This window comes from Hyaena hyaena, unplaced genomic scaffold (assembly GCF_003009895.1).
Source record: "Hyaena hyaena isolate Hyena2069 unplaced genomic scaffold, ASM300989v1 scaffold_292, whole genome shotgun sequence".
Classification (NCBI taxonomy): Eukaryota; Metazoa; Chordata; class Mammalia; order Carnivora; family Hyaenidae; genus Hyaena; species Hyaena hyaena.
This window is the reverse complement of record NW_024080924.1, coordinates 1,281,295-1,292,507: the sequence shown is the minus strand read 5'-3', so window position 1 is coordinate 1,292,507 and position 11,213 is coordinate 1,281,295. Positions and strand designations below refer to the sequence as shown.

The 11,213-nt window shown below is 43.1% G+C and overlaps 1 protein-coding gene across 2 annotated transcripts in view; it reads left to right on the top strand.

Moving 5' to 3' along the window:
* LOC120241880 (neuroendocrine protein 7B2) overlaps window positions 1–11,213 on the top strand; it is a 61,047-nt gene that overhangs the window by 45,613 nt on the left and 4,221 nt on the right. Inside the window, exons 4-5 of one of the 2 annotated variants that reach the window (XM_039247262.1) lie at window positions 4,358–4,467; window positions 11,153–11,206. In XM_039247262.1, the coding sequence (XP_039103193.1) occupies window positions 4,358–4,467; window positions 11,153–11,206 (164 nt within the window). Of the gene's footprint in view, window positions 1–4,354; window positions 4,468–11,152; window positions 11,207–11,213 lie in introns of both variants that reach the window. The other variant, XM_039247261.1, reaches the window with a different exon arrangement.

The following is an 11,213-nucleotide window of genomic DNA, read 5'->3' as shown; positions in this document are numbered from 1 at the left end:
AGAGGCATCAGGGCTCTCTGGCCAGGCTCTCCCGTGTGGCCTGGAGGGGTCTGAGGACAAAGTTGGCCGTTTTAACCTTTGCAAAGAACAGCCTTTGGTTTTGCTGATTTTCTCTGCTGCGTTCTTGGGCAACACTTTCCTTGCCACCTTCCAGTTCACTGCTTTCTGCCTTAATTTTTATTATTTCTCTTCTTCTACTGTTTGGGGTGCTCTTGTTGCTGTTCCTCTAGTTGCTTTAGGTGCGCTGTTAGATTTTGCACTTGCGCTTTTTCTAATTTCTTGAAATAGGCCTGGAGTGCAATGTACTTTCCTCTTACAACTGCTTTCACCGCATCCCATAGGGTTTGGATTATTGTATTCTAATTTTCATTTGTTTCCATATATTTTTTAATTTCTTCTCTAATTGCCTGATTGGCCCATTCATTCTTTAGTATGGTGTTCTTTAGCCTCCATGTTTTGGGGGGTTTTCCAGACTTCTTCCTGTGATTGATTTCGAGTTTCATAGCATTGTGATCTGAAAGTGTGTATGGTATGATCTCAATTCTTTTATATTTATTAAGGGCTGCTTTATGTCCCAGTATGTGATCTATCTTGGAGAATGTGCCATGCACACTTGAGGAGAATGTGAATTCCATAGCCTCAGGATGTAGAGTTCTAAATACATCTGTCAGATCCATCTGGTCCAATTTGTCATTTAAGTCCATTGTGTCTTTACTGATTTTCTGTCTTGTTGATCTGTCCATTGCTGTAAGTGGAGTATTAAAGTCCCCTGCTATTAGTACGTTCTTATCGATAAGACTGTTTCTGTTTGTGATTGTTTTATGTATTTAGGTGCTTCCATATTTGGTGCATAGACATTTATAATTGTTAGCTCTTCCTGATGGATAGACCCTGTAATTATTTTATAATGCCCTTCTTCATCCCTTGTTACTGTTTTTACTTTAAAGTCCATTTTGTTTGATATAAGTATAGCTACTTCAGCTTTTTTTTGATTTCCTGTAGCATTATAGATATTTCTCTATCCCCTTACTTTCAATCTGAGGGTGTCCTCCTGTCTAAAATGAGTTGCTTGTAGACAGCAAATAGATGGATTTTGTTTTCTTATCTATTCTGCTACCCTGTGTCTTTTGATTGGGGCATTTAGTCCATTTACATTCAGTGTTATTATTGAAATATATGAGTTTAGAGTCATTGTGTCATTTGTGGGATTCATGCTTGTGGTGTCTCTCTAGCATCTTGCGTTCCTTGCAACATTTCTCTCAGAGAGTCCCCCTCAGGATTTCTTGTAGAGCTGGTTTAGTGGTGACAAATTCTTTCAATTTTTGGTTATTTGGAAAGACTTTTATCTCTCCTTCTATTCTGAATGACAGGCTTGCTGGATAGAGGATTCGTGGCTGCATATTTTTTCTGTTCATCACATTGAAGGTCTTCTGCCATTTCTTTCTGGCCTGCCAAGTTTCAGTAGATAGGTCTGTCACCACTCTGATAGGTTTCCCTTTGTATGTTAGGGCCTTTTTCTCCCTACCTGCTTTCAAAATTCTCTCTTTGTCATTATATTTTGCCATTTTCACTATGATATGTTGTGCAGAAGATCAGTTCAAATTACGTGGGAGTTCTGTGTGCCTCTTGAATTTCAACGTCTACTTCCTTCCCCAGGTTGGGGAAGTTCCCCGCTATAATTTGTTCCAGGACTCCTTCAGCACCTTTCCTTCTCTCTTCCTCTTCTGGGATTCCTATGATGTGGATATTGTTCCGTTTGATTGTATCACTGAGCTCTCGAAATCTTCTTTCATGTTCCTGGATCAGTTTGTCTCTTTTTTCCTCAGTTTCTTCTTTTTCTATAATGGTGTCTTCTAAATCACTTATTCTCCTTTCTGCCTCTTCAATCCGTGCATTGGATACCTCCAGTTTATTATGTATCTCATTTATCGCATTTTGAAATTCATCATACCTATTTTTAAGCTCCATTGTGTTTGTAGCCATAGGTTCTCTGATGTCCTCCATGCTTTTTTCAAGCCCAGCAATTAATTTTATGATTATTCTTCTAAATTCTTGTTCAGTTATGTTGCTTATATCTGTTTTGAGCAGTTCTTTAGCTGTCATTTCTTCCTGGAATTTCTTTGGAGGACAGCTCTTTCGTTCTGTCATTTTGGTTAGCTTTCTATCTCTTGTTAGTTTTAAAACTTGTTATGCTCTCTGCACCTGTGAGCACTGCTGTACCAAAGAAGGCTCTTAGACTGTCCAGGGCCTATCCATTCAGAAAGTGTTCTTTGAATGGTATCTCTTGGTCTCTCTTGTTGAGACCTTGGTTATTTTATTTTTCTACTCGTAGTGGTATTTGGGACTCTCTACCATGTGTACTTTGGCTTGTTTCTTGAGGTAGCCCTGGAGAAGAAAACAGACAGACAAACACACAGGCAACAAAGGCACACAAATGCAGAGACAAATTTAAATATTTATGGGGCCCCTGGGTGGCTCAGTTGGTTAAGCCTCTGACTTTGGCTGAGGTCATGATCTCACAGTTTGTAGGTTCAAGCCCTGCACCGGGCTCTGTGCTGACAGCTCAGAGCCTGGAGCCTGCTTTGGATTCTGTGTCTCCCCCTCTGTCCACCCCTCCGCTGCTTGCACTCTATCTCCCTCTTTCTCTCTCAAAAGATAAATAAACATTAAAAAAAACACAACACCTTGGCATGACCCTTCCAGGCCATGCTCTCCTCCGAATCATGGCCCACCTACCTGGGACAGAGCAGCAGAATTTAGAGAGGCCATCCCCAGGGCTAGGATTTGAATCCCAGGGCGCATTCTAAGGCCTCGAGGTACCACTGTTCCCAGAGCAGGACTTTATCTCTAGATCTCAGTCTGGGCCCACTCATAAGTACTTGAGAAACAATTATGAAAAGGTTGTAAAGCTTCCATATGCAGACTACCTGAACTCTTTTGACTGGCTATCCCTTTCCTACATGTTAATTGCTACAGATGAAGAAGTTAGATAAATAGTTGAGTACAAAGTAGGGAGCCACATTAGGGATTTGTTCAAATGCTAATGACTTCTACCTGAGAGCTTCCTGCTGCTAAGACAGTAGATGCTTCAAGCTGCTGGAAGGCTTCATTCAGAGCAGTCTCACGAGACTGGATCCCTTTTAGCATTGACTTTGCTGCAAAAGGACTCTTTCCTCCCCCTAGCCCTGCACAAAATTCATAATCCCTCCTCTGCTCCCCCCTCCACCCTTTTAAGCCGTTGTCTAAAAGCACACTAAAGACAGGAAAACAGGACTCATTTTCAGAGCATCGTGTCTCATAATAATGGGGCTTAGGTAAAAGCAGCCAAGTGGAATAACCTTTCTTGGGTTTGGTTGAGAGACGTGGTTTCTTTCGGAGAGCAGTCATAGTGTATAAATTGTCATTTAAAGATGGTGGGAAGGAAACTGCAGTAGGTGTTCTACATGTCATCAGTTCTGTTCCTCGCTGCTACCCAGTCAGGAAAGTCCTAGATTCTGCCCCTCTCATAGATGAACAGAGAGGCATAGAGAGACAAAGGTAACCTATCCATGGAAGTAAGACCATCTGTCAGTTCTGAGCCAGGATGGGAACCCTGAGCTCTTGGTCTGTCTGACTCCAGACTCACTACATCACCACTACAACACACACCAGTGTTGTCTGGTGATCGTCGTCGTTCTTATAGAATGTGCTTGCTTTCTCCAAGGAGCCAAAATTGTTTGTAAAGGGCTCACCCACGAGAAAACACAGTGACACATGCAGAATGGAAGTATACTAGTTAAGGAAATATTTGTTCCTATAACAGATAGAAAATCATGGTGGTAACACAATAGAAGTTTCTTTCTCACTCACGTGAAGTCCTGCCAGAGGTGGGTGTGGCATGGGTGGATGGTTCAGCAGCCCAGACTGCCATCTTTCAACTTTACACTTGACATCCACCGTTGCCCTGGTCGGCAGCATGTAGCAAGCAGAACAACAGAGAGGGGCAGGTGGTGGGAGGGAGAGAGGATCATTCAGGAGGCTTTTATGGGCCAGTCCTGGAAGTGGAATCCATCACTTCTGCCCACATTCTACTGGCACAGACTCGTGCATATGACTCGTCCCGACTGCAAGCAGGGCAACAGCTGGGTGCCGATGGGGAAAGAAAAGTGGGTTTGGTGAGGGGCCAGCAAGTCTCTGCCATAGATGAGCAGAGGAGTGAGAGTTCAGGATGAGCAAATCCCAGCAGGAATGTGACTTAGAGTGACCGATGTGGATATATTCTGACCTGTGGATGTCTAGTTGTTTTTAATAACTTAACTCTTAGAATCACAACAGATACCTTGGCCATTCCTCACAAGCCTTTTGCTGTTTGCAGTAGATGATGGATGTCTAGAAAACACCCCCGACACAGCAGAGTTCAGTCGAGAATTCCAGCTGCACCAGCACCTCTTTGATCCAGAACATGACTATCCAGGCTTGGGCAAGTGGGTAAGTCCGATCTTAATGACTAGTAGATTTTACACTCTGGTACTGATGGCGGAGATGAGCAATAAGGGTGGGGTGAGAGAAGAAAAATTGTTTAGAAGCTGATTTTTCAGCCATCTCCGGTTGAGAGGAACTTTAATTAATTACCAAACCACATGCATGTCTAGGATGCAATATACCAACCCGTCCCGAGTCAGTGATCTGGAACCTTCTCGTCAGCTGTAGTTTCCAAAGGCTTCTCTGGTCTCCTCCATAGCCTGTGTAAGTTGCCAGGGTTTCACAAAGTGCATATAGGAAGTATATGGGGTTTTCTTGTTGTTGTAAAAAAAGAAAAACAGAAAATTTGCCAGTTATTTCTAGACTGAGGGAGATGATCTCTGCAGGACCAAGGGAGAATGATGCCGGAACCTTAGACATATGCTCTATGGAAAGAGAAGGAAAGTCCCAAAATGTGTACTAGGGAACTTGATGTCAGTACCAGGCTAGACTCTATAACTGTCCATTAAGGAAATTGTAAGCATTTGGAAGGAGACACCATCACCGTTTGGCATATGTTTGTTGAAAACAAGTTTTGTCAATCTACTTGCCAGCATTACTCATTTCCTTGCTGGCTTGATGAGGGAAATGAAGTGAACGTGGTGCATTTGGACTTCGGCAAAGTACTTGATGAGGCCTTTCACGATCTCCTATGAAAGAGGTGGAGAGAGACAGCTAGGCAAGAGAACATCTCCGGAAGGGAGCTTGTTAAAGAGCACGTGTCCGTGTCCATAGGGAGAGAGGTTCCACATGGTGTCCTGCGTGATTTAGCACTACCCCATTCCACATATTAAATAATGAAATTGTAGTGAAATATTTTGGATAAAAAATACTGAACAGGTCCTTATCGGATTCTCAAAGGATGACACAAAGTTGGAAGGGAGAGCACTGAGGGACAGAGTCGGGATTCAAGAAGATCCCAACAGGCTGGAACAATGAGTCAAATAAGATCATAGCTGAATGGGGGGGAGCTATATTCCTGTGGTTGGACCTGTGCAGTCAAATGCTGAGAAAAGTGGAAAAATCCTAAAATCCTAAAGCGTGTTAATTCATGGATAAGCTGGTGGTCTGTATATCTGTGGAGTGAGTGAATGAGCTAAGCCCTTCTAGAGCTACTGGTCCCTGCTCAGCTCATTGCTGGAAGCTGACCTTGCTTCCTTCATGACTGGGACTATCATAGTCTTAGGAGTAACCTCCCTCCCTTCCTTTTACACTATTTTAGAGAGCGATGCCTCTCCTTAGTAATGACCACTTACATTTTTCTATTATCTTGCTTTAGCATTGCATTGACTTGCTTCCCTTTACCCTCACCATATATACATTTCCCATATTAAAACAACAGAGCAATTTTACTTTTGCTTTCTCCAATATGCAGTAATTCTTTTTTAAAAATTTCTTAGTGTTTATTTTTGAGAGAGAGAGAAAACACGAGTGGGGGAGGGGCAGAGAGAGGGAGACACAGAATCCAAAGCAAGCTCCAGGCTCTGAGCTGTCAGCACAGAGCCTGATGTGGGGCTCAAACCATAAGATCCTGACCTGGGCTGAAGTCAGATGCTTAACTGACTGAGCTACCCAGGTATCCCTCCAATATACAATAATTCTATTTCTCTTCTTTTTCACAAGCAGTTTGGGTAGAGAGAGTTGGTTCATGGAGCCATTCTCAAGCCTACTAGTAGAATTTAAACATGTCAAATTCCAAAAGTAGACATCTACAAGTTCTTGAATAGGAGACTGAAATCATGATAGTCTTCTATAAAGGAAGTTATTTCTGGGGCCTATGGAAGGATGATAGAAAGAATAGACTAAAGGAAATTTTTAAAAAATGTAAGAAACATTCCAGTTTTGAAGGCCATGAACATAATACATTTGAATGAACCTCACCAACATGATGAGAATGTAAGACATTTTGAAGGCAGATGGGGAGCTGATTAGAACTGGTATACGGCATAAATATAGTATGAGGAGGAAAGAACAGCCATGTCGGGTTTATGTGAAATGGATGGAAGGAACTTTTCTTCTGATGGAAATTTTGAAAGAAAGGAATAAAGAAGAGAGGGAGGTAGGAGGGAAAGACAGCAGGAGATTACAGAGGAGCCCTGGGAAGGAACCCACAGGACATGGGCAAATCCACAGAAGCAAGGACCAGTTTCAGCAAAGAACAAGAGGAAGATGCTGAGCCTGCTTTGTTCCAGATGCTGTGCCAGGTGCCTGATCTATCTTCAAGACACGGTGCTGGGTTTCAATGAGCTTACCTCCTTGCAGTTGAGAAGAAATGTGTGAAAACACAACGAACCCAACGTAGTGCTCCAGCTTCATGTTCTAGCTATGCTGTGGTCACTAGGAGGTACAATTACTGGCACAGAGGGAAGATAAGGACAGATAAGGAATATCCAAGATGGAGGACTCACACAGCCAGTTGTGCAGTTGCCAGCGAGGATGTTGGAGGCAGCCCTCAAGTCTCAGATGAGAAGGTCCCCCAAAGAACTGGTAGGCTGGAAGTGAGCAAAAGGAAGCAAGAGTGAGACTGGGAAAAGTGTGAGTGAGGGCAGAGAGCCCTTGTGAGGAAGCAGGAGAGATGGAAACTTCTCTTCTGCCAACTTTCCTTGCCTCTTCTTGAAAGCCTGGATAGATTACTGTTACAGATCGATGACCGGGAACAGTGTTTACACACCTTTTATCATCTGTAATTATGTTTATTTAAGCCTAAGTTTCTCTCATTTATTTTCTCAGTACCACCTGGCAGCAAACATGATTTGCTTGATCTTCACATGGTAGTGGGAATCGAGTAGAGTAGTCTTCCCTTATCCCAGGGGGATGGAATGATGGTCTCAAGCTTGTCCTAAGCTCAACTGGATTTTAAGTTAACAAAGTAATTACCTTAAACAAGAGCACTGCGCATAAGACCATGATTCCTTATATGCTAATGATGTTTTCCTGTCCTTGACGTTGGCTAGAGCTCAGCTGGGTCTTTAGCAATGATTCATATATTATACATATCGGTGTCTGTCTTGTTTCCTGCACTACTTTCTCTTTGTTAATGCATCAAGAGACATTTGTTAAACGCACATCACATGCCTTTCAGGCCCTGTGTTGGGTGATGGGAATGGAGATGAAGAATAATAGTAATTGTATTTTATTATGTGGTAGTAAATAGTAATATTTATTGAGCACATACTGTGTGCCTGACACTGTGCTAAATATGTGAATTATCTCAATCATTCCCATTTTATTTATTTTTTTTAAAATATTTTTATTTATTTCTAGGAAAGAGAGAGAGAGAGAGACAGCGTGAGCAGGGAAGGGTCAGAGAGAGAGGGAGACACAGACTCCGAAATAGGCTCCAGGCTCTGAGCTGGCAGTCAGCACAGAGCGCGACGCGGGGCTCGAACCCACAAACCGCGAGATCATGACCTAAGCGAAAGTCGGACGCTTAACCGACTAAGCCACCCAGGCGCCCCTATCATTCCCATTTTACAGATGAGAAAATACAGACTTAGGGGGTGTGAGTAGCCTGCCCAACACCACAGAGCTGCTTATCAGCAGAGCTAAGATTTGAAGTAGATCTTCTAACTCCAGGAGTTCTTTAAAAACTGGTAGATTTCTTATTTTTTCATGGCTCATGGCTCATCATGTGTCCTGTTCTGTGGTCCCATTGCATCCCGTCTAGGACTGGCTGTCTTTCGGACAGTGTGTGTGCCCCCAGTGTGGAGTGGCCATACCCAAAGCCTGGCTACTGTGGGTGTCAGTCACCCCCTCCTTCACACAGTGACTGCTGACTGCTACTCAGGAAAAAGTTCTCTCGAAAAGGAAATGTTTCTCCTTTCCAAGTGCTTTTCATATCTTTTCATCAGCCCCACCCTGGTGATTAGGGTCTCTTCCTTCCACGGAACCCACTGATCATGGCCAAAGCTGGCGCCATGAGAGAAATGAGAAGCAAGGACTTTCTCTGCCTTGCCTTATGTTTCAGGACCTCAACACAGCCAAAGAGTTAATGCTTTTCACTTTGGGTTTGTCTCATGTTTCCATATGATTAGGCTTGAATTCTGCCTTTCTGGTATGTTCCTCTTAGTGCTTCACATCAGGAGGCACATGATGGCACTCTGTCCTCGAACTGGTGGTGACTTGTTCTAAGTGATTCCTGCCTGGTTTCTAAGTGTAAAGTTACTATTTTTTCCCCTTTTACGTTAGTAATCTGTGGGGAGGTACTTTGCAACTGTATAAATATTCTGTCCCCATTAAACTTTCAACCAACAGTTTTAGTCTTCATCGATGATATTCACCAGAATCAGTATTAACCATGGAACTTGTAAAATGGTGATTTTTAAACTCCATTACTCATTCTGCATTTACTGGTTGGCACTTTATGCTAAGCAACAGTCTCCCCCTTTATTCATTTATCTATTTAAAAATCTGTTTATTTACTATCAGTATGGGTTTGTGGATTCCTGTTGGTATTTACTTTGGTGTTTACTCTGTCCTAGATACAGCCAGTGGGTGTCTCCACATTGGCTTCTCATTCCCTTTGACGCCGGCTCATCACTTCTTGAGCACGTTCTTACTTTATGGCACAATTAGAAGTTCCAACTTCATTGATCCTTAAACTTTCCCTGCCCTGGCCCTGGATTCAGACATCCTCCAAGAAGTCTCCCTGGTTCCATTTAGGAATGGAATTTGAAACCGAGATCTGGGCAGTTGTCCAAAATCTTGATGGCACAATGGAAAGCCCTTTTTGTGAACTCAAACCTGCTACTCACATGGAAAACAGGCTCACCGCTCCCCAATCCCTACCCCATCTACAAGGAGTGGATATCAGGAGAGGGGGCTCTTTTCTTCTCATCCTTTTTGTATACTTCTTTTCCCCCGCTGTACCTGGCAGCCCATGCCTTCACATCCATACAATAATAGCAGCGCTAGTCAGGGATGCCCCAGCCACGTTCATGCAGGGATGGGAAAGTATCATCCGGCTAATCCTAACCCCGGCTCTTAGGGAAACCCAGGGACTGTCTCTGAGAGGAAAACTTGCTAGACCTTTTGCATTTCTTTTCGAATGAAGTCTCTTATTGGTATAATCTGCCCCACAACCTTCTGAAGGAGATGAACTGAATCACTGCTGCCTTGACCCTGTGGGTGGTGCCGTAGAAGTCTGCCATCCACGGTTGACCAGTTGCCCCAGCCCCTGGTTCCAGCTCTGATCCCCCTGTGCTCCTGCCCACACAGGCAGCCAAGCCTGGGGGTGCACATGAAGAGCCTGTGTCCTGGACCCCAGCCCCCAGCCCTCTTCCCCAGTCTTGGCGCAAACTCTCAGATGTTCTCTGTGTAATAAGAGTTGCATCCACAGAAATGCAACTCCGGAGGACAAGAATGAGCCTCACGGTGATGTGCTCATTCTTTAAGGCCGTGATCTGCACATCTGCCTTTTCTCCCTTCTAATATTAGATTGACCAGCTCCCCGAGTGAGCAGGAGACCGAGGCCGTGGCCAGTACCGGCCTACTGGCTACTCTAGAGCCTTCACTCCCTGGCGCAGCCTCTCCGGGAAGTTGAGGTTGGGCAAGAGAACCACATTGTCAGTTGCGGGTGGGGTAGATTTTAATGAACATGAAAATGATGAAGCTCATTCTTGGCATTTGTCCTTTGCATTTCCAAATCTACCATTAAACAAAAATCTCTATATCCAAACAGTTCAGAGGATACAAGTGTTGTGTAAACTTGTTCCTTAACAGAACTCTGTCATCTCTTAAAAAAAAACAAAAAAACAAAAAACAATGGCAGTATATTTTATTTAAAGCAAGATGAAATCATCTCTTTTGTACATTATTTCCCTTTGGATGAAAACAATCAAAAACAAACACAGATTAAGTCTTCCCAGTGCACCTTCTCCCATCAGATGAAGTGTTCAGATTAAGTGTTCTGTCTTTTATAACCTCAGTAGGGAAACCTGTGGAACTTGTGTCTGATATTCTAGAGCTCATTTAAATCCACTATGTGTTTGAAATACAGCAATATGTGGAAACACTTATACAAACTGTGGTAACAGAGCCCGTTTTTTTCTTCCCCCAACACAGCTTTCCTTCTGCCAAGAAGTTTTCTGGCAGTTTTTAAAAGGTTCACTCCATTAAAAATGTTATAGACCAAATGGTTTTCCGATTGTCTTGACTGGGGGCACTGACTTAAGCCACAGGAGGAAAGGTTGCAGAAGTCAGGATGTCTCATTTATTTACATAGAGGATTGTTATTAATAGTCAGACACTCCTCTAGAGAACAGTTTATGTGTACAGCTCATAAAAAGGGAGTTGGATACAAAAGTAAAATGAGATAACACTGTTTGTTTTAGACAAAGGCTGTTCAAAGTGAGGAGCTGAGTTTCCAGTGCCTCTTGTGTTTGAGAATGCCGTGTTTTCCTGTTTATATGATTGTTGGTGACACTGGTTTGCTTCAGGGCATTGCAGAGAACTTTATTAAAAGCTACACAACCACCAGTTTTTCTCTTGTGGTCTATCTTTCTGACACGAGATTCCTTTCATCTCACTTTGTTTCCAAAATATGTGTGTGCAGATATCCAGGGGGACACACCAAGTTATTGCTTCTAAAATAGATGTTCACCAAGTTTGATCATAACTGCTGCATTTGTGTTTTCTTTTGTCCCCATTCTAGAACAAGAAGCTCCTTTATGAGAAGATGAAGGGAGGACAGACACGAAAGCGGAGGGTAATGC